Source organism: Rhinatrema bivittatum, chromosome 9 (genome assembly GCF_901001135.1).
Source record: "Rhinatrema bivittatum chromosome 9, aRhiBiv1.1, whole genome shotgun sequence".
NCBI classification, from domain to species: Eukaryota; Metazoa; Chordata; class Amphibia; order Gymnophiona; family Rhinatrematidae; genus Rhinatrema; species Rhinatrema bivittatum.
Genome location: NC_042623.1, coordinates 97,841,714 through 97,868,203, shown reverse-complemented (window position 1 = coordinate 97,868,203; position 26,490 = coordinate 97,841,714). Strand labels below are relative to the sequence as shown.

Below are 26,490 nucleotides of genomic sequence, written 5' to 3'. Positions count from 1 at the left end.
TGCTCTCAGGTGGGAGAATTTTCCTCCTTGCCATGTTTTTGCCTGTTATATGCAAAAGCTCCATTTAATGATTAATGCCCGTTTTGGTTACTTTATCTTTCAACTGTATCCACTAGGAAGATACACAACTCTTCGCTATGCCAGTGAGCTCATCTGCAATCCTACAAGTCAATCTTAAGAACTATTATAATAATTTTTCTCTGTATATTTTATTCTCAGCTCAGAGTTCTCTCCTTGGTTCTCACCTTCCTTTTTCACATGCTTGCTAACCAGACTATCATCTCTGAAACACTGCACAAGTAGATTTGTTTTTGTCTACATGTACTTCCAGTTTTTATAAAAGTAATATTCATTAGTTTGTTTAAAAAATCCCTATGACCCTTCACTAGTCTCTTGGGTGCACCTAATAACCAAATTAATTAAGATAATCCTTGTAGTCCCAAGAACAAGTAAAAGTACATCAAGGCATAAATAGCTCTTCCCCACTGAACATAAAACCATTTTAATAAATATCTTCCAAATAAAAGATCTTGCACATGGCTGAAAGATTTTATTTTATGTAGAAGATTTAGTCGGCCTGCTTTTTAACATTGGCCATAACATAGGCATGTCCCCTTTGAGGTCAAGTGGCAGGATGTTTAACTTCTATATTGTACAGACAGACGCTCATTCTCAGCCAGAAGGCTAAGAAGGGACCATCCTCAGCTCATAGCCCCGACACCACATTCAGAGCTTACCAAAAAGAGTTTGAACACTGCAGTGGGTAGTGCTCCGCAAAGCACAGCACAGTTCCAGCACTTTTGCTGAGAACCTAAGAGAATGGTAGAGAATGAAGAAGTTGTGATAGCCTTAGTCCAACAGATAAAAAGCAGCATGCAAAAAAACCCCGACATTATGAGAGAGGAGAAGAGCACAAGCATATTGCTAATAGAATTGTCAGCACCAAATGACTATTGCTGAAGATTAAATAGAGAGAAAGGACCTTTTGGATATCAAATGATGTAATCAGAGACCATGAAAATGCAGCAGAAATAGTCCCAACTGTATTGGATGCCACTCACGTGATTAATAATTTCCAGGTGCATCTAGATATGTTGCCTGGGCATATAACACTTCATGAATTGCACAATGCAAGTATTAAGAAAGACAGCAATTTTCAGAGACAGATTACACTCAAGAGAGAGTATGTTAGCTTATGAGTGAGGTCCATTCCAGTCAAGGTAGGTGCAGAATCAACCCATTTGGAAATATTACCCCTTGAGCTGAGACTGCACTGTGGAAGGGAGAAGCACCAAAAGAGTGCAATTGATAAGCAGCAGGGGTCAGAGGTCTCCTCTAGCTGTGGGGGATGGGGAAGAAGGGAAAGTGAGAGAGCTGACTAGGAGACCAGACAAGAAAGGAAAATGGAGCTGCAGCTAGGGCAGTCTTGTGGAGGTATGAGGTAAAAGCAGATGCCAAGTTAATTTAATTATAGAAGTTTTTCCATGTAAGGGAACATAGCCCAGGGAACATGAGTTTTTTTTCTGAATGGTTTTTTCCAGTAAATGAGTCTTCAAATAAAAAGGTGCTCTACTAGACTAATGTAACTATAAACCATCCTAGAATAACTGTATTAAAGATGCTGTAAAAAACATGTTTAAGGAAATGTTGCAGAATTTAAATGCAACAATGAGTGAGTCAGGATGTCACTCATATTGAACTCACCAAATTGTGGCTACTAATTAGTCTCTTCTTATAGTATTTAGCGATATCCTTATAAGTTTGAGTGGGTGAGGGGAGAGGTCTGCTTTTCTCTCCTCAGTACTATCTGAACATGCTGGCACTTTTTTTGCAGTTGCCTGTAATGTAATATATGCTTTTAGTAACACAACCCCACGTGACTGCCACTGCTGAGGACTGTTACATGCCTGCAATCTGGTTTACAGAATTGAGGGAGCTGAAGCGAGGACAGTTGCACCTACACTGGGAGCTCTCTCTTGCATTTTGTTATGCTCTTTATTTATATCTTTAACACTTTACTATAAATTATAAAATACATTTTGGTAATGTTAAATTTTCGTGGCTACTGCATAAAAACTGGAAACTTAGAACATGTGAAAATGTGTCACAAATGCCTGAAGTTATACCTTGTGCATCTTCTTCTCACTACAGCACTTCCAGTTCAAAACCCAGCTTCCTTAAATAACATTACCAATAGTTCTGCAAAACTGTACCTATAAATATCTTCAAACCACTCAATATTGCTGGGCTCAAGCAAGGTCGCTTAACCTCCAAGATTTACTTTTAAAAAAAAAAGTGTAAATTAAGATTTTGCAACAACTGGGGAAAGCTCAGACACCCTAGAAATAAAAACGGAGGTATACATGCTGGGAAGTAATGATTTTAGAGAGTACTGCTGAGATTTAAACACTTAACTAGGAATGATTTGTCTGATATCACCCTCAGAAATCCCAGCGTGGATAAGACTCAGTTTCCAGTCATAAAGAAAGAAAAAGGGAGAACAAATTGATGTATACATCCTAGCCCATAACAAAAATCAAAAAACTAAACCCTATCGATGACATCTATAATTCAGTACGGGGAAGACAGCAACATCTGGGATCATCTCTGACACAAGATTTGCCTGGTGGGGGCAGGGGCAGCTAGACTCACCTCCAATGGAGAAAGTACAACAGGAACGGGACCATGGAGCTAAATCATTACACCCTCTCTCTCCCCCCATAAAGAATGCAAAACAAGCAGCATTAGGTTTAAGATCCAATACAAGCAACTGTAGGCTCTGTGATCAGGAGCAAGTTATGAGTCTGCATGTCCTGATTTCCATTCTGTCCAGGATTGCTCGGCTTATGGGTCCAGATCCAGTTATTGTTTTCCGAGCTGAATTAGTCTTTTTTTTTTTTCAGTAAGTGGTATCAGAGGGTACAATAGAGTCTCTTCAATCGCCTGAAAGGAGTCATTCAGCAGCCTTACAAAGCAGAAAACAATCTCTTCAATACATTGTCAACACAAACCATCCACACCATGAATAAAGAAACCTGCTTCCAGCGAGCCGGTTCCTTTTCTGAAAGATCGCACCATCGACCGGTGGTAATGTTTTAATAAGGGAGAGGGCTGTCTCCTGTGTCCCAGAGCCAGAAGTACTGCTATGGGAGCTACCGTTCGCTTCCCAACTCCTGGCACTGCAAGCTGGAGGGGTGCCATCCAATTCAAACTTCAGCTGCGTACCCGTTGGGTTCCCCTTTCCCCAGGAGGCACCTCACCCTGCCAGCAAGCAGGGACCGCAACATCCCAATCCCAGAGACAGCAAGAAACCGCACCCTGTCCCACATCTGGCACAGCCGGTACGGCAGCGACTCCGTACTAGCCCATGATCGCACTCGCACAGTTACGAGGTGCCAGAAATCAACCTGCTTTCTGTCCCGACACCAAGGAACAATAGCCACCTTTGAAGGTGCTTCATAACCTGAGTCCTCTGAGCCAGACCACTCTGAAAACCCCAATCCTCCGCTTCCCTATTATCGCCTCCCTCCACCTCTGCAGCGTTCGAGCCTTCAAAGCTCTGTCCAACTTGACACAAGCCCCAGTTGTAGCTGTGATTTCCAGAACTCCGCACGGAAGAGCGGGACGCACTTCTTTCATTGCATGCATCAGTTACAAAGATGAGCATAAACACAAAGGCAGCTTAAAGTTCAAAGTGTTAACTCACCGACGCCGTATTTCTCGTGTTCTGTAGGTATCCACATTCTTTAACCATTGAAGGGGGAATTTTTTTTGGGGGGGGGGGCGGGGTTGCTTGGTCTCTGGATGCAAACAACAACAACAACAAAAAAATCCCACAACAACTGAAGTGGAGCGAGCGCGCCTCTGTGCCGTAGAGGTCTCAGGCGCCGCTGCTAGACAGTCGGCACCAGAGCGTGCGCGCAGCTCAAAGCTGTACCGTCACCCGCACCTCGCGCGCAGCACAATTCAGTGTTCTTTACTTCCCAGCCCTCACACGAGCCATCGCTCCGCCCCCTGCCTCACTCATTGTTCAGCTCTTTCTAGGCTAAGGTTGCATGCCGGGAAATGAAGTGCCTTCTTCAAAGGCAAAAACTTGTAACTCCCTTGGAGGCAAAGTCTGGGGAGGAAACACAGTAACACAATGGTCACCCCATACCAGCTTAACAAGTTCTGTGACAGCTTGTATCGCTTAAACACTTCCGCAAGGGGGAGAACTGTTACAATTTTGGGTTCTTCTCCCTTTCCTGCCTCAGGCCATGGGTTCCGTGGCGGGAAGTGTCAAACACACAATTTTGTAAACACATTTTAACAGCAGTAATGTGGCAGGCAGAGTCTACTTATTCACGGTTTCCTGATCTCACTATTCCCTAGCCAAGAGAAGTGCTTTAATCGTTTATGTTGCACTGATGCCGCCCTGGGGCTGCTCCACAACACACGGCCTGATATCTAACAGGGCTCAGGTGCAGGAACTGCCAGGCAGGGTTGGATACCATTGGCCCCACCTGGGTACAACTGCTACTCCTGGTTCTGTTACTGGCTGGGCCTCCCAGCTTCCCCCCAAGCACAGGTTTCCCTATCTACTGTAGGTGCAGGGATATCTCCTCTAAAAAATGCCAGTCACATTTCTAGAGAGCTTCAGGCTTTTAACTGTCTCTGAATACACACTAAACTAATAATACAGCAACCTAATGAACACTCAGTTCTGTGTCTTTCTTGGTTTCCTGTGCATTAAAGATGCTGTATACAAATTGTTCATGGAAATATTGCAGGGCAAACAAAAAAAAAACTGAATTCCCTGATGTCCATCCGCTAGCAACAGGCCCCCCTCTCCTCCCATTGGCAATCTCTGCTATACTGTACCTGCAAATCCCCAGTCAGGGAGCTAAAGGGGAAACTATAGAAGCTAAGGGTCTTGCTCTGTGCTTGCACAACGGGAAGCAACAGGAAGTGGGGGAGGGGTGGAACAGCACAGCAGCAGGGGTGGCTGAAAGTGTAAGGGACATCAGTGTTACTGCCCAGGTTTACAGAACTACAAGGCCGTTTAGAGGCTGTTTCTGATTGCTGCTGTTGAAACGTCACGAAGGATGAACTGGGAGCATGGCTTCCCGGTTGGTCAGAACGGGTAAGGAGTGGGAAAGTAAAAGAGACAACAAAAGGTTCAGGGCATGGGCAGAGAGACAGAAGCATGAGCGGCAGGAGGGCCAGCAGAGGTTTTAGCCTCCAGTGCCCCAATCTCAGTTAACTAACCTAAAAAACATTCAATAGTCCCAGGCTAGGGGTTGGATTTTGTCACAGCTAAACGGCGAAAGCTCACCAGCCAAACAGGAAGACGATAATAAAATGGGGGCACCTGGGCAGGTGGTGAGTATTAATGTTAATATTTTTTTTTGGGGGGGGGAGGGGTTGGTTGGAAACTGGATGAAAAAATCCCACAAAAACTGGAGTGGAGGAACGCGCCTCTATGCCGTGTAGGTCTCACGCTCCACCGATAGATAGCTAGCACCAAACCGTGCGCGCGGCTCTAAGCTGTAGCCGTCACCCGCTCCTCAGGCGCGCGGCACAATTCAGCGATCTTTACTGCTCCGCCCCGTGCCGCACTCATTGTTCAGCTCTTGCCAAGCTAAGGGTCCAAAGTGCATGCCGGGAAATGAAGTTCCTTCTTGAAAGGTAAAAACTTGCATGGCAGCAGAAAAAAGTGTAATCTTTTGGATTACAATAATTATAGGGGAGAGCTACTTTTTTTTATTATTATTATTGAGCTACTGTAATATCTTGCAAGACATCCCATCTCACCCTATTTGCCAACGTTCTAGCATTTGTATTTGTGCTATGTTAACAGTAAGTACATCTAGTACAGTTGTAGACATCTCTGTAAACACCCATGTGTCTTTAAAGATGAGATTTAATGTTATCGTCACTAACAGCAAATATACAGTTGCATGCCACTTTTAGACCCTATTCAGCAGTAAATAGTAGGTAATGGAAAGTGGCATGGGCAATTAACTGCTAGGGCTGGTCCATACTGTAATTGTGTTTTTTGGTCTGTCACCCCACTCTTTCTCCACATTTCATTTACTTAGTGCCTTCAGTTCCGGTTACATCCTCTGTTTAAAAAAAAAACAAAAAACTTAGATCTCCATTATAGGCTAAGTCAGTGGAGGAAATGCAAAGACCCATACCCACTTAAGTTTTTTAACAGCTTGTATCGCTTAAACCTATTTAAGACATTATTCCCCCAAATCCATGAGGGTGGCTTGTATCGCTTGAAACACCTCAGCGAGGTGTAGAACTACAAGTCCCGACTTTCTCCAGAACGGGAGGGCGTGCAAATAGAACGTTTAGAGACTGCGTCTGATTGGTTACTAGTGCGGTTACTGTTGATTCATCAGGAAGGCTGAACTGGGAGCATGGCCTCTGCTCAGACTGTGGAAGATAAAGAAGAAGGTAGTTTTTTTTTTTCTTTAAATTAATATAGATCTGTTTTCCTAATGCAAAGTGCTGAGAGTTCTGCTTTCCCGACGAAACCTGAAGTTGCCATGAATGCATAACACAGTCGCTGCCCTTGAAGCCTCTCTAGTTTTACATGAAAGGTGGAGGCCCCAGTTTCTAGCAGTTGGGACGCCTGTGGTGTGGGACAATAGTGGGTGGAAAACAGCTTCAAGAATTAAAGCAGGGAGGGGGAGGTAGGGTAATTAGCATAGAAGATCTGGTGGGGTCACAATAGTGGGAAAGTCAGAAAAGATAGCAAAAGGGTAAGGCCGTGGGCAGATAGAAGCAGGACAGAGATTTTAGTCTCCCACCACACCCACAAATCTCCGTTAATGAACCTAAAAAACAGTCAATACTCCCGGGCTAGGGGTAGGATTTTGTCACAGCTAAAAGGTAGCAACTCACCAGCCAAAAAGGAAGAAGATAAAATGGGGGCACTCAGATTAAATAGGTGACACCTAGGCCGGTGGTGGGTATTAGTGTTTACTCTATTTCAAACAGCCCCCAATAGGTAAATACATTACAAAGAAGCATAAATAACTGAGGCCAGGTTCTGGCTGGCCTGGAGATATAACATAATAAATGGTAGGGACAGCACACTAATGCTGTCTCATCCAGAACATCTTGCATGCTATGGCTCAGTGAGGGGCAAAGAAGTGGATATAAATAAAATTAAATAAATAATGATGAGAAAGAAAAGTCTCCTGGGTGGTGAGTGCTTAATTAGCACAGGTAATGGTGTTTTTGGTTAGTTAATACTTTTTTTATTTAAAGCTGTGGCCTACATAATTCCACTGTTTCTGATTCTGTCAAGATTAGATAATGTTAGGTTATGTTGGCATGAATAAACTTTGAATTGAAACAGATGTCCCAGCATTTAATGTGAATCAGTTATTTACTCTTTCAGATAATAGACTAGGGGGCACTCCATGAAGTTAGCATGTAGCACATTTAAAACTAATCAGAGAAAGTTCTTTTCACTCAACGCACAATTAAACTCTGGAATTTGTTGCTAGAGGATGTAGTTAGTGTAGCTGTGTTTAAAAAAGGATTGGATAAATTCTTGGAGGAGAAGTCCATTACCTGCTATTAATTAAGTTGACTTTATTTAGCATTTTTCTATACCGACCTTCATGGTTAAATACCATATCAAATCGGTTTACATCGAACAGGGATAGAGAACTGTAACAGACAGAACAACTTCCTTATAATCAGAAGAAACAAAAGAAGAAACAAAAACTTAGAAAATAGCAACTGCTATTACTAGCAACAGTAGCATGGAATAGACTTAGTTTTTGGGTACTTGCCAGGTTCTTATGGCCTGGATTGGCCACTGTTGGAAACAGGATGCTGGGCTTGATGGACTTTTGGTCTGAGCCAGTATGGCATGTTCTTATTGGAAAGTGGGTGGGGGGTGGTTGAAGTGGGGAGGACCAGTGGTGCAGCTTGACTGTGCTATGAGATGTACAATCAGGAGTCAGTCCATTTTATTCTTTAATGCTGACATGAATAGGGTAGATAATGGAACTTATTGCTAGGTAATAAAGGTGCAGTAATGGGCCGATTCAGTAAAGTGTGCTGGACCATGCACACGTTTGGCAGCATGTTTTTGAGTGTCGTCTCTTACCCCTTATACTGTAAAGGGTTTAGCACCTCGAAAACATGCAGCCAAACCCCCTGAAAACTAATAGCGCTCATCACATGCAAATGCATGTTGATGAACCTTTTAGTCAGTCATTCACCCGGGATTTAAAAAGTAAAATATATGGCCAATCGGCACATTATACACTCATAAAGTAATTTATGAGCAGCCCAGAAAGTGTGCAGAAAATACTGCTCTTCTCTACACCCTCCGACTTAATATCCTAGCGATATTAATTCGGAGGAACCAAAAATGTAAAAAATAAAAAAATGAATGTGCCAACCAGTCCAGTTAGGAGAACAGATGCTCAATGTTACCGGCATCCATTTTCCTAACTGATCGCTGTCAGCGGATTCGGAAAACCGAAGCTCTTAAAGTTGGCAGTCTGTTTCCTGAACCCGCTGACAGAGCCCCTAGGAGCGCATAATCATCCCTAGCACCTCCTTTTAGCGTGACCCCCTCATTTACATATAGGATCGCGTGCCCAGGAGAGGTGGCTGGGTGCCCATCGGGAGAGCGGGTGCTCAACACGGAGCGATCGTTTCTGTGTCTGCCTGTTAGTTTGGAAGGATAATGTAGTAAATATCAACAGATAAAAACTAATTGAGGCTCATCCATACTGCTCACCTGTCTTTTTTCTTTTTGGTTCTCCACCACCATTTTGAGTAAATGAGCATATAAAGACCCAAGAATTCTAACATTCCAGGATTTACTCCCCAAGGACAAAATGCATTGGCTGGATAACCTGTCTCCCCTGCAGTTAGAGACTTCCTGAAAGGCAGAGGTGAAGAGAGGTGACTGCCCTAGGCCACCATGGTAGCCACACTAAATTTAGTGTGTCCAGGGTCCTGCTTCTTCTGTCTATTTCCCTTGGGCTCCACACTCTGCTAAGGTTAGCCCTGCCCACAATAAATATAGAAACATGATGGCAGAAAAAGACCATATGGCCCATCTAATCTGCCCATCCGTCCAATTTATCTAGCCCTGACAATTTCCATCACTCCCTCAATGGCCGCCTGTATTTATCTCATGCTTTCCTGAATTCAGATACCTTTTTTGCATCCACCACCACCACCACCACCATTAGGACGCTGTTCCATGCAGCCACCACCCTCGCTGTAAAGAAATATTTCCTAAGATTAATAGAATCGTTTTTTTGGGGGGTGGGACTACATAAGTGCATTTATTCCATGGTGAAATTACCATACTAAAACCAACAACAGTTCCCTGCCCCCTTTCTTTACTCAGCTTCTCAACCTGTTCCTGCTGTTACCCTCTGTATTTGTTCCTGGGCAAGATTTAAAATGTGGGGGAGGGGGGCTGCTTCCCCTTCCCCCTAGAATTCATCACCTATGTCCTTGCCCAGCTCATTCCCTCTTCTGGCACCCCCAGCCCCCGCGCCTCTCCTTGGAGTGCTGTAGAGTGGCACTATTCCTGCAGCACTAGCAATTTTAAAGAAGAATTCAGCACAGGTCCTGCAAGATGTTGTGTGCTCACAAGCCCTGCAGCAGCCCCACCCCCTTCTCCTGCATGGGCTTCCTGTTACTATAGAAACCCATATGAGCAGCAGGACTTTTGAGAGTGTGATTGCTTGAAGGCCCCTTGCTGAATCTTCCTTCTGCAGTTGTTGAAGCTGTGCACTAGCACCACTCAACAGGACACTGATATGATGGCAAGCATGAAAGTAGAGCCCAGGAGCATATACAACTTTGGATGTGGAAGCAGTTGCCTATCAAAACCTGGGCGTAATCTGTCCCTTGCATGTTTTTTTTGTTTTTTTTAAATTTCTCTTTATTGAATTTTTTAAATTTTACATTAAGAAAATTCTTGACCTGAATAAATGTATACAGTATTATAAGTAAATAACAGTCCTGTTCATTAACTAAACATATCACACGCCCCCCCCATCCCCCTCCCCCCTGTCGGGGGGAGGGGGATGGGGGGGGGCGTGTGTGCCTCTCGGGGGGGGGGGGGGGATGGGGTGTGTGTGAATCTGAGTCTGCCGGGGGGGGGGTTGGGAGGATGTATGAATGGGAGCCTATCTTGGGAGGGTGAAAATTTGTGGCACCCTGACTAATTCATGACATACAGATCGATACTCTAAGGCCGCGGTAGAAACAGTGCGGCAGTGTCAGGCGCACCCTCGTTCCCCGCACGCACAGTTCTCTTCACCTACCGCTCGATACTCTCTTCAAATTGCATGCAAATGCATGCCGCGGCTGCGAAGCCTTAGGCAAGCGTTAGGCCCGCGCAACCCATTTTACTGTATAGAGCGCCTATACAGTATCCTGGGTTCGCGGGCCTAACGCTTCACTTCGGCGCTCAAGGCGTGACGTCACATCATGTGACTGCCTTGAGCGCCGAAATCGCACGGGCATTCATTCACTGCCGGCGGGGGCCATGCATTCATCCAGGCAGAGGGAGCCGGAGGCCGCTTTCGCCGCCGGCTCCCTCTGCCTGGATGAATGCACGGCCGCCTTGAGCACCGAAATCGGGAGGAGAGGAGAAGGGACTACCGTAGCAGGCCCGAGCCTTGCTACTTTTTCGGTTTTTTTTTTTTTTTGCTTCAGGAGGAGGGGACAGGACTGGGGCTGCACCGGAGACCGGACGGGGCCTTGAGCGCCGAAATCGCCCCCATTTTGTACACTTTATTCCCGTTTTAATTTTCGAACACCACACTAACACCAAGTAGAGGGTAGGCGGTAAACTAACAGGTTAAGGACGCAGCAAAATAGCGGGTTACAAAGGAGATAATCTGAGCACGCGTCACCGTATCGGAGGGGAATAGCTAATTCCTTCATTATACAGCTAATTCCTTCATTTACATATCATATACATGCTGCGTGCGGAGAGGGTTATGCGTCTGTTTTAAGAAGCGCTAAGGACGCGTGAAACTGGAGACTGTATCGCTGGATCGCCTTGCGCGTCTGAATTGTGCGCTCCCAGCACGTTACAGACGGGAAATCTTCAACCGCACGTTACAGTATCGATCTGATAGTCAGAATGACTAGAAATCAAGTTTTCAGGTATGGGAAGCAGGTGATTTTTCCCTTGTTTTAATTATTGGGTGTTTTATGTCTGCTATTTTGAAATATTTTATTACTGTTTGGAAATGTTTAAAACAGTGGTCCCCAATCTTTTGGCACCAAGGACCGGCTTCAAGCAAGACCATTTTTCCATGGCGGGGTGGGGCGGGGCTCTGGTCATATGGAGGGAGTTGGATTTTAGTGCATACTTATCATTTAATTATGACATTTATAATGTGAATGTGACTCAACTCACCATAGGTTCAGAATGAGTGGGAGCACCGGGCTTGTTTCCCTTGTTTTCCAAACTTCACACCTCTCTCCCCCACCTGACGCCTTCCCTCTCATGACCTCCCCTGGCTGTGAGCAAACCCCAGGCAGACTCCCATTCATACACATGCACACACTAAAGGCAGACTCCCTCTCTTTCTTTTGCCAGCAACCTCTGAGCCTCTCTCCTTCCTCTGCTGCCACTGTCACTGCTGCCACATGGCTATTGGGGAGGTGTCGATTGCTGCTACTGGCACTGAAGCCCATTCGGCTGCCTCCTCTGTGCAGGCCCCGTGGGCTTCCAGTTCCTCCATGCTGATCTCGTACGTTGTGAGATCCGCATAGAAAGTGCTACTCTTGCACATGCCCAAAGATTACATGTGTCAATCAGTAAAAAGTCATTTATTTTTTTTACATTTGCTGTCTGATCTTAGTTTTCTAATCGGTTGGTCACAGGCTTTTTTTTTTTTTCACCTTCCCTTTCTTATTTTTTTGCCAATTCCTTTTATATTGTCTTTTTTTCTATTTCTTTTCTCTCCATCTGTCTTCTTCCCTCAAACACACAGTCAGGTTCTCATTCTCACATGCTTGCTTTCTTTCTCTCTCTCTCTCACTCACACACACGCTCCAGCTGTGTCTCTCACACACACAGAGGCTCTCACATGCTTTCTCTGCAAACATTCAGGTCTTCAGTCTCACACACAATCTCTCAACTTATCTCATACACTCACACATACACACTCTACAGGCCCTCAGCCTTTCTCTCACCTCTGGGCCTCTTCTTTACGGGTCGCCACAGAATGGGCTCTGCAGCGGCCCTGGTCTTCTCGGGCCGCGCTGCTCCTCTTCTGCGCGCGGCTGATGCTCCTCCTCCTTCCTGCCCGCGCGGCTCTGGCAACATTTTTCTTCCGGGGCCGCACGGGCAGGAAGGAGGAGGAGCACCTGCACGTTTAGACGCAACCTTTTTCTTCGGGCCGTGGTGACCTGAGCTCCACCACGGCCCTGCTGATCTTCTTGCTGTGTGTATCTGGCACACAGCACAGCAGTAGTTTAGTGCTGGTCTGCGGCGGCACCGCAGACCGTAAAAAAAAAAAACCCCAACGGCCCGGTCCTGGTCCACGGACCGGTGGTTGGGGACCCCTGGTTTAAAACATGAGGTTTTTTTAATTATTGCATCTTATTATATTTTTTATTTGTTTAGCCATATTCTTTTTGACATCTATATTCAGACATAGTCCAGATAGCAAAGTTAGCCAGATAAACTTATCCGGCTAACTTTGGAAGCATACTCAACAGTGCAGCCATTGAATATAGCAGCAATCTTAATTAGTTAGCCAGCTACCTTTCGGTCAGCTGTTTGATTAGACCACACTTAGCCAGCCACGTCATCTGGCTAACTCTGAATTTCAGAGTTAGTCGATTAATTTAGCCGGCTTAGCAACTTCTCCCATTTATGCCCCTGGACTGCCCCTAACTTATCCAGCTAAATTCTAGCACTTAGGGATCATTTCTACTCAACTTTAGAAATTTTGGAGCTGTGGATGGGGTAAAATAGGATTGTGGACCCTTGTGTTGGGGTGAGATTGACGCAACCTTCAGGGGAGGCCCTGTAGGTCCTCACCACCAACTGGCAAAGAAGATATTGCATAGCCTGAACTGGATCTTTGCCTGTACCAACCATTTTCCCCTCGGCTTGAGCCTTTGGGTTCCGGGGGATGGCATGTCTTAGGTGGCAGTCTCTAGGACGCAGGCTGAAGAGTGGATCTGGGGACAGTCAGAGGTTGGAGGCAAGCAAGGATGACGAGAGTCCAGACTGTGGTCAGTGGTAGGCAGCAGGCAAGGATAACGAGAATCTAGGTTGAGGTCAATACCTGTAATACATCCAAGGTTAGGAATGTGGTAGCTAGGTAAGACTTGAGGGATGAAGGCCAGGCTGGAGAGCTGAAGGCAATGCTGGGCAGGAACAGGATTAGAATGCTGGAGCAGCAACTCACACTACAAGAAGTCTAGTCAACCTGTTGCTAAGGCAATCCTGTATTTCATGGCCAGGGTTTAAATACCTGGCCATGTGATGTCATCAGGGAGTGCCTGGAAAGTCTGTTCCTGCCGTGGGGCCTTTAAAGGTTGGCCTGTGGCTAGGGGAATGCCCAAGGGTAATGACAGCATTCCTGGCCGCACAGAGAAATGATGCCAGCATGGCTTGGTGACCCTGGGTGAGTGAGCCAGCACACAGGAGCAGCCCACAATGGTAACTGTGGAGGGGCAGTTTTGACAGTTTGGAATGCCAGAGGGAGCAAGACTTTATTCGGCGGCGAAAGGGAGCCTGGGACAGAGTGTGAGATTGATAGTTCATATTGTGTGTTGGTTATTGGGGGGGGGGGGGACACAAGTTTTATGTTTATATTAAAAAAAAAAAAAAAAAAAGGAATTTGGGGGGGGGGGGGTGCAGTACACCAATTTTTCACACAGGGCAGCAAAAATGCTAACACCGACCCTGAGGAGGCAGTACATGCTAATATCATGCATTATTGTTATGGATATTCTGCAAACGAAGGCTCTTTGTGGCTCTTCATGACCTGAGTTGGCCACACCTGCCATTGCAGGAGTGTAGCGTTACACACACCCTAATGAGTGGTGCTTGAGGTTTTGAGGGGAAAAATAAAAAGAAGCCACAGAATGTTCTGGGCTCTTTTTTTTTTTTTTTTTTTTCAGTGAATCCAGGGCTCAAGTTGGGAGCCTTGGAGACTATAAAGAGAGTAAGTACTTGAATGAGCTGTGGGGGTCTTCAGACAGGAATCTGCATGGGATTCCAGTTGAGGGAGAGTGTTTGTTTGTCCCATATGCCTTGTTCCACTGGGATACATCATAGAAATGACAGCAGAAAAGGGCCAAATCTGGTAAAGATGAACAATTCAAACTCTGTGTTTTATTATTGTTCCAACAGGTTTTGATGTTCTTTGTTACATGTAATGCTTTTTCAAGCAAGTTTTAATTGTTCAATGTAAACCGATTTGATTTGCATCTAATGCAAGAAGACCGGTATATAAAAAACCAAAATAAATAAATAAATGATCCACCCAGTCTGCCCAACAAGCTTATTTTAGTATCTGCTGCACTGTGCAGGTTACCCCATGCTTATCAGTTTCTCAAACCATAAGAGTCAGGGCCCTCATTGAATGCTGTTTGAATCCAATTTCCCTTTACCCTTGCCGTGGAAGTAGAGAGCAATGTTGGAGTTGCATCAAAAGTTTCAGGCTTATTGGTTAAGGGTAGTAAAAACCACATCAGCAGGTTACCCCCATGCTTATTTGTTCCCCAAACCATAAAAGTCAGGGCCCTTATTGGTTGCTGGCTGAATCCATTTTGCCTTTTCCCACTGCTATTGAAGCAGAGAATAATGTTGGAATTGCATTAACAGTATCAAGGCTTATTTGTTAAGGGTAGCAACTGCCACACCAACGAATTTACCCCTATGCCCTCTTTTCTTCATTTCCATCCTCTAGCCTTTAGGGATCCACAGTGTTTATCCCATGCCCTTTGAATTCCTTCACTGTTTTCATCTTCACCACCTCCTCTGGAAGAGCATTCCTGGCATTTACCACCTGCTCCGTGAAGAAATATTTCCTGACATTGATTCTGAGTCGTCCTCCCTGGAGTTACATTTCATCACCCCTAGTTCTATTGATTTCTTTTCAATGGAAAAGGTTTGACAATGGTTCATCATTTAAAACCTTTTAGGTATCTGAAGGTCTATCTCTCTCCTGCACCTTCTCTCTTCCAGGGCATACATATTCAGATCTTTCATCTGAACCCATTCCATTTTGATCACTCTTCTTTGGACTGCCTTTATCCTTTTTGAGATACGGGCACCAGTACCAAAGTATTTTGTAGAAGTGGCGAAACATCAGGGAACAGAGTCAGTTCCAGTGTGCCTGCAGCTAGAGAGTTTCTGCTGCAAAGGGGAAGTGCAGCCGGAGCTTTTTCAATGTGGTTTCACAGCAAAAGGAAAGCCAAAGGATTGGATCTACTATGTGGACCATGGTATCCTGCGCTATTCACTCAGATTGTCAAGAGAGGAATGACGAGTCACAAGAATTAATAGTTACTAATAAGGAGATTCTAAAAGCCTGAGTGGATTGACTGGATGGTTCTGGAGTCAAGGGGGACCTCTGCCTGCTTGTAAACTGTTTAAGTGACTATTTTGATCTATTTCATGAATGTTGCCAGATGGAACAACTATTTTTTGTCAATTGATTATGATACAGGTTTTTCCCTTTTTTTAATTTTGGACCAAAACTTGGTGTAGAGCAATTGCTTTTCCCAAGTCTGGCTGGCTAATAATCTCTTGACTTTTCATCCACGAACTTGTCAATAAGACTTTTAAACCCCACTAAGCTGGTTGCCTTGACCTTGTCCTCTGCCAACAGATTCTAAAGCTTGATTGTGAACTAAAAAAATGCATTCTCTGATTTTTGTTTTAAATCTGCTGGTTGTTACTTTCATGGAGTTCCCTGTGGTTTTAGTACTGTTTGAAAGGGGACATAACTGTCCCCTATTAGCCTGACTCACTCCACCTGATTTTATGAACTTCTGTTATCCCCTCTGTCATCTCTTTTTTTCCTGAGCTGCAGAGTCTTAATCGGTTTAGCCTTCCTTCATAAGGGAGCAGTTCCATCCATTCCCTTTATCATTTTTGTTGTCCTTCTGTCTTTTTGAGATGGAGATGACCAGAACTGCACATAATACTCAAGGTGCGACAGAGCAATACAGCACCAATATGTTGGTCTCTGTTTTATTCTTTATTCTTTTCCAAAATATTCATAACATTCTGTTGGTATTTATGACATTACCACACACTGAGCTGAGGATTTTCATGTATTGTCCGCACTTCGAGCTCCATTTTGCCAGGTAGTGATTCTTGATGTGGAACCCAGCACTGTGTATCTCTAATTGGGATTATTTTTCCCTATATGCCTTACTGTTAAGTTTCTTCCATTGGATCCACAAAAATCGAAGGCTTACCTTGAAATGGAGACAGAGTGGAGCCAGTAAGTGAGCGATCCTAGACCAGAGTCGAACCATCGACCAGGACAAGCGGTAGAAGGTCTCATCCTAAATCAGACAGAGCATTGGGGCAGGCAGCAAACAATCCAAGTCCAGCAATAAGCCAAAGCAACAAAAGGAAGCGCAAGGACAGAACTCACACACATGAGGAACTCAAGGCAAGACCAGGGTACAAGAAGAACACAAGGAGCAGGATAATAGTACAATTCATGTGACGCAGCAAAGCACCTACTCACAAGCCTGTTGCCGAGTCGAAGAAATGCAGGATGATGCCGCTTAAATGCTGACTGCCCCAATCTCTTCTGTGGAGATTTCCGGCAGGGACATTCAATTTGGCGGGAAGGAGGAGGCCAAAATGGAGCATGCCTGATGTCGCGCTCTTCTCCGAGGGAGCCAGATGTTGCAAACAGGGATCCTTGATGAACTCTTCCTTTAATTGTTGGAAGGCTTGAATTGATTCTGGGGTCCATTTATGTACCATCTGCCCCTTTTCAGGTCAAGACCGTAAGTGGAGCTGCCAATGAGGACTATCCATGGATGAATTGACCGTAATAATTAGAAAATCCCAGGCCAAGTCAAATCCCTTGAGGTCAGTCCAGGATTGACTTGAGTTTTCCGGGATCCATCCGTAATCCAGTTCAGGAAATTATATATCCCAAGAAAGTTAATTCTTCTTGATGAAAGAAACATTTCTCTAACTTGGCATATAATTTAATTTATGTTCACCAAGACGCTGAAGAACTTGTTGTACATGGGCTTGATGTTGGTTTAAAGTCTTGGGGGGAAAAAAAGAGAATATCATCTAAATATACAACAGCGTGTGAATGTAAAGGATCTCAAAATATGTCGTTTACCATAGCTTGAAATACTGCCGGAGCGTTGCATAATCCAAATGGCATAACTAAATATTCGTAGTGGCCATCGTGTGTGTTGAAGGCAGTTTTCCATTCATCTCCTTCTCTAATACAAATCAGATTATAAGCTCCTCATAGATCTAATTTAGTAAATATCTATGCTCCGTGATGAGTGGCAGGGGATAACAATTTTTCTTGGTAATAATGTTTAGACCTCGGTAGTCTATTACAAGGTCGTAGAGACCCATCTCTTTTTCCAACAAAAAAGAACCCAGCTCCTGCGGTGGATGAAGACAGTCTGATAATCCTCTGGCCAAGTTATCTTTGAATATATTGATTCATAGCCTCTGTTTCTGAAACTGATAGTGAGTATACTCTTCCCTGAGAGGGCGTTTTCCCCAGAAGTAATTCGAATGCACAATCATAATCTCGATGTGGAGGTAAAGTCTCTGCGTGCTATTTACTAAAGATATTGGCAAATCTACATAAGTGGCAAGTAACTTGGGAAGCGTTGGAACTGAACGCTGAATGTTGTGTGTTGATGCCCTTACTTGGATCAAACAATCCTCATGACATTTTGAGCTCCATTTAGACAATTGTATGGAACTTCAGTCAACGTGAGGTTGGTGTAACATTAACCACGGTAGTTCCAAAATTATCTGATTGACTGCGGAAGGTAGCACATATATAGACTGATACTTTCTTGATGTAAAAGGCCGGTATTCATAGATAAAGGTATTGTGATGCGGGAGATCCTTTCTGCCATGGATTCCCCTGAAACCGAAGAGACCATAAGAGTAACTCTGAGGTTCTGTGGGAATTTGGGACTGCTGTACAATACTTTCTTCAATGAAGTTTCTGGCTACCCCTGTATCTAGGAAGACTTGAAGATGTATCAGGTTCTAATTCATGGAAAGACTCACAGGAATTAGAATCTGCAGAGCGTAAGCCGAATGATCCAGGGTGGCCTCTCCTACCAACCCTAGGACGTAGAGTTTCCCGGTTTCAAGGGACAGGAAGCCACATGATGGCCAACGCCCGCACTTTATAGGCAGAGATTATGTTGCCAACATTGCTGAGGTTCTTCAGGCGAGATCCTGACTCTATTTGCATGGGTTTCTCGGAGGAGGGCTGTGATTCTTGAGGTTTGGTGTGGAGAACCAGGCTTTGAAATATAGGTGCTAATCACACTGAATGGCAAAGGGAGGCTCTCTCTCTCAAGACCTTTCCTGAAAGCGAAGGTCCAGGTGAATTGCCAACCGGATTAAGCACCAAACATGGCTGCTAGCAGGACCCCCACACCATAAAGCTTGAAGGAACTGAGCAGCTGGGAATCAAAACCCACTGGCAGGAGGCAAGCATTTCCAACAGACCCTCACACCTATGTTACAGCTGTGACACTGAGGTTTATGTGAACCCTTGTGCTAGGGTATGGATAACTTAACCTAGTAGACAAACCTACTAGGGATGGAGACTAGAGCTTCCAGGGGCTAGCAGGGCTTAGATGGGTGCTATATGGGGAAGTCAGATAGTGACAGGGCTGGCAGCGAGTATTTTTATTTATTTTCAGTATTTATATTCTGCCTATAATATATGTGATGATGTGCAGGCTGTCTTAAGGCAGGAAAACCCGGGCCAGATCACCACCTGGGAGAGCCTGGAGCAGAGTTAGACAGCAGAAGGTGCCTGTGAGCCGAGAAAAAACTTCAGTCCCAGGTTCTTTGAGCCTCAGCTGTGCCAATGGCAGGGAAGGGAAACTGGGCAGCTGAGCAGAACAACCATGGGTTACACGCACCTGAGCCCAGGATTACAGGGGAGGAAGGTACGCCAGAAACGTTTGAGTGGCTAGAAAAGCTGGGCTCCTCAGAGGAGGAGGAAGACATGGAAGCAGAAGTCTCTGCAGAGGAAGCCGCTGACTCTGATATGGATACTGAGTGAGTGACACTGCTAAAAGGGATTTTTGTGTGTTTTGACTCTGTAAAAACTTTTTAAAATATATCCGAAGCAGAAAGCCTGTGAAGGGAGTCAGTTGGACCGTTAGATGATCGAGGGGTTAAAGGGGCACTTAGAGAAGATAAGGCCATCGCGGAAAGATTAAATGATTTCTTTGCTTCAGTGTTTACTGAAGAGGATGTTGGGGAGGTACCTGTAATGGAGAAGGTTTTCATGGGTAATGATTCAGATGGACTGAATCAAATCTCGGTGAACCTAGAAGATGTGGTAGGCCTGATTGACAAACTGAAGAGTAGTAAATCACCTGGACCGGATGGTATACATCCCAGAGTTCTGAAGGAACTAAAAAATGAAATTTCAGACCTATTAGTAAAAATTTGTAACCTATCATTAAAATCATCCATTGTACCTGAAGACTGGAGGATAGCAAATGTAACCCCAATATTTAAAAAGGGCTCCAGGGGCGATCCGGGAAACTACAGACCGGTTAGCCTGACTTCAGTGCCAGGAAAAATAGTGGAAAGTGTTCTAAACATCAAAATCACAGAACATATAGAAAGACATGGTTTAATGGAACAAAGTCAGCATGGCTTTACCCAGGGCAAGTCTTGCCTTACAAATCTGCTTCACTTTTTTGAAGGAGTTAATAAACATGTGGATAAAGGTGAACCAGTAGATATAGTATACTTGGATTTTCAGAAGGCGTTTGACAAAGTTCCTCATGAGAGGCTTCTAGGAAAAGTAAAAAGTCATGGGATAGGTGGCGATGTCCTTTCGTGGATTGCAAACTGGCTAAAAGACAGGAAACAGAGAGTAGGATTAGATGGGCAATTTTCTCAGTGGAAGGGAGTGGACAGTGGAGTGCCTCAGGGATCTGTATTGGGACCCTTACTGTTCAATATATTTATAAATGATCTGGAAAGAAATATGACGAGTGAGATAATCAAATTTGCAGATGACACAAAATTGTTCAGAGTAGCTAAATCACAAGCAGATTGTGATAAATTGCAGGAAGACCTTGTGAGACTGGAAAATTGGGCATCCAAATGGCAGATGAAATTTAATGTGGATAAGTGCAAGGTGATCCATATAGGGAAAAATAACCCATGCTATAATTACACAATGTTGGGATCCATATTAGGTGCTACAACCCAAGAAAGAGATCTAGGTGTCATAGTGGATAACACACTGAAATCGTCGGTGCAGTGTGCTGCGGCAGTCCAAAAAGCAAACAGAATGTTGGGAATTATTAGAAAAGGAATGGTGAATAAAACGGAAAATGTCATAATGCCTCTGTATCGCTCCATGGTGAGACCGCACCTTGAATACTGTGTACAATTCTGGTCGCCGCATCTCAAAAAAAGATATAATTGCGATGGAGAAGGTACAGAGAAGGGCTACCAAAATAAGGGGAATGGAACAACTCCCCTATGAGGAAAGACTAAAGAGGTTAGGACTTTTCAGCTTGGAGAAGAGACGACTGAGGGGGGATATGATAGAGGTGTTTAAAATCATGAGAGGTCTAGAACGGGTAGATGTGAATCGGTTATTTACTCTTTCGGATAGTAGAAAGACTAGGGGGCACTCCATGAAGTTAGCATGGGGCACATTTAAAACTAAACGGAGAAAGTTCTTTTTTACTCAACGCACAATTAAACTCTGGAATTTGTTGCCAGAGGATGTGGTTAGTGCAGTTAGTGTAGCTGTGTTTAAAAAAGGATTGGATATGTTCTTGGAGGAGAAGTCCATTACCTGCTATTAAGTTCACTTAGAGAATAGCCACTGCCATTAGCAATGGTTACATGGAATAGACTTAGTTTTTGGGTACTTGCCAGGTTCTTGTGGCCTGGATTGGCCACTGTTGGAAACAGGATGCTGGGCTTGATGGACCCTTGGTCTGACCCAGTATGGCATTTTCTTATGTTCTTATGTTCTGTTTTTGAACTAAGGACTGGGAAGACCGTGGTGCAGCACAACTGTGGGGAGTTGGGGTATGTTGTGAAACTCCCAAGCAGGGCGGTTTTTGCCAGCTGAAAAGCCAAGCAAGGTTTTTGTCCTTGTGAAGTGGGAGTTTTTGAAACCACTGAGGGTTTACAGTGGGGACTGCAAAGAAAGGGACTGTTTTGGGATAAAACTGCATTTTTTTTGTGCTGTTTTTGCTGGGAGCTTGGCTGGACTTTTTTCCAGGGACTTTCAGGCACTAGTGCAGGCCTTGTAAGGGCACCGGAGGCCCGTGTCGGGGCCTGGGAATTAAAACACTGCTGAGTCTTGCAGAGGAGATCCACTTGGAGGAAACGGATCGGTGGACCAGAGAAGCGTCTGACCTCCTCTCGTGAGTGGCACATCTTCATGACATATAATATGCTATGCAGAGCACAATCACATGAAAACATAACATCAAATAATATTATTAGTTAACAATAAAATAATCAAACATATTAAAAAGCTTCCTGAAATAATATTGCTTTTGCGTTTTTGCGAAACAGTTTGAGGTGAGTAATGGCTGTTATCTCTTCAGGAAGAGAATTCCATAGCTTAGGACCAATTAATGAAATAGCACAATTCCTTACTTTCTGAAAATGAACTTCCTTCACATTAGGCAACTCCAAAAGATGTTGCGAAGAAGACTGAAGAGGTGGAGCGGGAACATACTTTTTAAATAAATTAGTTAAATAACTTAGCACATTTTCTTGGAATGACTTAACAATTAGGATAACTTTAAATTTTATCTGCTAAACAACTGGCAACCTGTTAAATAATATGCTCAAATTTGCAAGTATTTATTAGTCTGTCAGCCCAATTCTGAAGCTACTGCAATGCTCGAATGTGAGCTTTTGGTAAGCCCACAAACAGAGTATTGCAGTAATAAATAGTGGTTAACATGAAAGCCTACACAACAGTTCAAAAGTCATTTTGCTCTAGCAGTGGTTTCATATGGCATAACTGTCGTAATTTAAAATAACTGCTAGCTAACACAGATCTGTTTTGAAGAACAAAACTTAATAGTGAATCAAATTGGACTCCAAAGTTTTACACTTGCGTAGAAAAGTTCACCACTACCCCTAAAATAGATAACTCGGCAATATTTGGTAGCCTTGGTTTTCTAAAATCCACATTACTTCCATTTTAGCAATATTTTAAACTAGAACATTAGAAAGTAGCCAGTTGTTTATCCTGTCCATACAATCCATAATCAATTGTTGAATTTCAAACAATTATCAACAGGAAAGCAAAGCTGATCATCAGCGTAAAATTTAAAAAATGTCATATGAAGTAAGCAAATTTCACAACGGGGAAATAAAAATATTAAATGTAGGTGATAAAATATAGCCTTGAGGAATGCCACTTAAGAATTTGAATACCAATCTTTACCTGATTTCACTTGCTGTACCCAATTTGTGAGATGTAACTCAGATATAATAGAACAGTGCCTGCAATTCCCAGATCTTTCAATCTACTTAACAAAGTACAATGATTTACTAAATCAAAGGTGGATGCAAGGTCCAAATAAATGGCTATAACACTCTTTCCTGTATCAAGAGTCCTAAGTACAAAATCATTCATTCCTACCAACAAAGTCTCAGTGCAGTGTTGTGAATGAAAACCGCATTGGTTAACATGCAGAACTTCTGATCTCTCCAAAAATTCTAATAACTAAATAATGTAGCACCTTTTCTATCAATTTCCCCAATGTTTATAAATTGGTAAGTAGTAGAGAGTCTGGGTTCTGGCTGAGGTCGGGGCAAGCTGTGAGAGACCGGGTCAGGATTGGTAGCAAAGGCCAATTCCAGATGGTAGTCAAGAGGGTGGTCCAGGTCCATAGCAGAGGTCAATATTGGGAATCAGGCCAAAACAGTCAGAACAAGGAAAAGACAGGACACAAGGTCCAGGACAAGGCAGGGCAGAGAGAGTAAGGCAACAGAGGCAGGGCAAGGCTAGGCAAGACAAGAGGACAATGAGGCAAAGGTATAGACAGGGAGACGAGGCATATGACATCAATGCAAGGCACGGGAAGAAGCAATACACACTGCTAGACAGGAAGGCCTGTTGCTAAGGCAATGGCTAGAAGTCATAAGAAAGCAGCGCCGGTTCCTTTCCTGTTGCTAGGCCCTTATAGCTTGTCATGGTGCACGTCTGTGTGTCTAAGGGCGAGGGCATCAGCACACTAGGAGCATGGTGGCGGCATCAGAGCCACTTGCAGAGGCCAGGCCATTTGGGTGAGTGAGGCCAGTCACAGAACCCCAACCCACGGCCGGCCAAATTTTACATTCAATCTTCAAGGGTTTTCTGCCCAGCTTTTGCCATCAGCTAGGTTTCTAGAAAATTATGGGCAGTGGTGATGTGAGAGTCTATATACAAGACCTCTATTTCTTTGTTTTGTATTGGCATATTTAAATGTTGATTTTAAAGTTGTGGGGTTTTTTTTTTGGGGGGGGGGGGGGTTGTTTTTTGTTTTTTTAATATATTTTATGTAACCTGTTTTGATGTCTGGTTAAAGGGCAAGCAATCAAATATTAACAAATCTGTATTATAAGTGATGTTACTGAAGGCCTAATTTAGAAAGGAATCTTTTGCATTATTTGTCTATGGTAAAATCTGTACTTAATAGGGCCTTCAGTGGGAAAATTAGTACAGAAAAAACAGCTAGCCATGCAGCATTTTTCTGTTCTAATAGTTCAGAATGCATCAATTCTGATTTGTGTGGAATACCATTTTTGACTTAATTTCCTGATATGCAGCGATGAATGTATAATCCTTTTTTACAATAAGAATTCATCGGTACAAACTAAATGAAGTCATCATTTATCTTTAACAATATAAAATCCAATGTCTGAAACATTTTTCTATAGGTACTGGATGGAAGAAGCCCATAGTATTTCATGATAGAATGAGAAGTTTGTGACCAACAGTAGATCAGAACTAGAAACAATATGTTTGCCCTTACACTTTACCTAAAAGGCCTTGCCACGTGGGATAACCTTTTTCCCCATACCTTAACCTGATATGGACCTTCCTTTATCATCCAAAATTCAGTTACTGCTCTTTTCCTGGTGGCCTGTTTTATTATATCTCTGATACTCTGGCTCCATATTTTACTTTAATAGTTGTGTGTGCTGAATATGTACAGTGAATGTACCTAGCATTCACACAAATAAAACTGAGCATCAATAAACATCAACATCCAGGACCATAATCAATGTGCACCGAACAATAATAAAACTTATTTGTTTATGTAAACAGATTGAAAATAATAATAAAAAAAAAGTGAATATGGCATATGCAAAGTTTGGACATCCTTTCAGCTGATTCGTTATAAACAAATTAATTTTTTTTTTAAGGCCCAAAACATTCACTAATTAGGCCTTCAGTTACATATTTAACAAATACTCTGTTCTATCTACTTTCAGCAACCATGGGCTTCTCCAAAGCCATTGTCAGAGCATTTAAAAACAAAAACAATTCACTCTTACAAAGCAGTGAGGCTATACAGAGCTCTCTGAATATTTTCAACTTGTAATTTCCACTATCAGAAAAGTTGTTGAGACTATTTGTTTGACTTCTGGATTAGCAGATGCAATTCCCAGTGGTTCATTCTATGGTAACCAGATAAGGTTATCCACAAACTCAAGCTAATTCAAAATGCTACTGCAAGACTGATAAAAAAGGATGCAAACTGCATGGCCACATCACATCTATGCTATACAAGCTCTATTGGTTGCTGGTACCATACAGAATGAAATTCAGAACTATGACACTGGCGTACAAGGCTCTAGCAGTACCTGCTCTATGGAACTCCCTCCCAGAAGAGCTCTGACAAATCACGATTACTCTCCCCTGGCTTTTCTATCAAGCTTTTAATAATAAACTCAGAACCCAGAGCTATTATAAACTGACCATGGGAAACTGTCTGGCACTCGCAAGCCTTAAACTTGCTACTACAATCCAGAGTTCTGCTATGGAACTATTTATTCTTAGAGTAAGAGTGGAGGAGTAGCCTAGTGGTTAGAGCAGTGGGCTATGAACCAGGAGACCAGGGTTCTAGTACTGCTGTCGCTCCTTGGGCAAGTCACTTTACCCTCCATTGCCTCAGGTACAAACATAGGCCTGGATTTTCCTATGTCGCACAGCTTTGTGAATACCACGGGGGCGGGGGGAGCTAAGCGGGGGGCAGGCCTGCGAAAGCTGGCAGCGATCGCACCACCGCGGTGTTTTCGCTGCCGGCTTTTGCACCCAATAGCGCCACCGTGAAAGGTGGTGCTATTGGGCACGCTACTGGCGGCGATAACGGGTCTTACCTTATCGCCGCTAGTGAAGTTACCGCTACATCTGCCCCTTCAGATTGTAAGCTCTCTGGGGATAGGGAAATACCTACAGTATCTGAATGTAATCCACTGAAGTGCTGAAAAAAGTGCAAAAAGTGGAATATAAATAAATGAAATAGAGTAGACTGTTAGAGCTTAGTCAGGCCTTATGGCACATTTTATTTTGTCAAACTGTATTGTAATATTGCTTCTATTTAAAATTGTTTACATCTCTCTAATGTGAAGCTACAAATGAGCTGTTTGTAGTCTAAAGTTCTAATATCCTACAACCCTCTGAGTGAATTCCGCATTCAAAAAACAGGTGATAAATCCAATATATAAATGAAAGTTCCATGGAACTGTTGAGGTCAGGGCAAGATCAGGAAAAGCAAACATCTCTGAACAGCCTGAAAACTGGTCAGATTTGCAAAACAGATGCCACAGATCACTGCAAAGGACCTTCTGAAAAGTTTAGCTGAATAATTGTCCACAGTACCGTGTTACTCGCTCAACAATGATCTGCATAAGAGAGCTGTCAGAAGGAAACCTCTTTTACAACCTCATCACATTGTCTGTCTAAAGCAGGGGTAAACAAATTGGGGGGTGGAGGAGGGGCTTAAGCAATCCTGAGGATGGGGTACATTGGTTGCCCAATCAAGGAAGAAAACAGTGGCTATACTGTCGAGTCTCTGTTCCATGGAGGTACTGCAAGCCTCAAGAGGGAGGGAGCTGCCAGAATGTAGTGACGACATTGTATGCATAACAGTAAGAGAAGGACCACCGGATCACAGGTGGGTTCATTTTTTCTTAGTGTATCCTTGTAAGCATGCCACGGCTTGCTTAGCCATACGTCTTTTTTTGTAGCCAGGGAGAGGAGCTGCTTCTGCTGT

The 26,490-nt window shown here is 43.7% G+C and overlaps 2 protein-coding genes across 5 annotated transcripts in view; one reads left to right on the top strand and one right to left on the bottom strand.

Annotated features, from left to right (window-relative positions):
• Positions 1–3,998, bottom strand: part of DOCK4 (dedicator of cytokinesis 4) — a 939,215-nt gene extending 935,217 nt beyond the window's left edge. The window contains exon 1 of the mRNA XM_029615608.1: positions 3,707–3,998. Coding sequence (XP_029471468.1) covers positions 3,707–3,743 — 37 coding nt within the window. The 5' untranslated portion in view covers positions 3,744–3,998. The remainder of the gene's footprint in view (positions 1–3,706) is intronic.
• A 992-nt stretch (positions 3,999–4,990) lies between these two features.
• Positions 4,991–26,490, top strand: part of ZNF277 (zinc finger protein 277) — a 171,117-nt gene continuing 149,617 nt past the window's right edge. Inside the window, exon 1 of one of the 4 annotated variants that reach the window (XM_029616938.1) lies at positions 4,991–5,122. In XM_029616938.1, the coding sequence (XP_029472798.1) occupies positions 5,098–5,122 (25 nt within the window). In that variant the 5' untranslated portion in view covers positions 4,991–5,097. Of the gene's footprint in view, positions 5,123–5,188; positions 5,362–5,496; positions 5,668–6,280; positions 6,445–26,490 lie in introns of those variants that run through there. The other 3 variants (XM_029616940.1, XM_029616941.1, XM_029616937.1) reach the window with 3 other exon arrangements.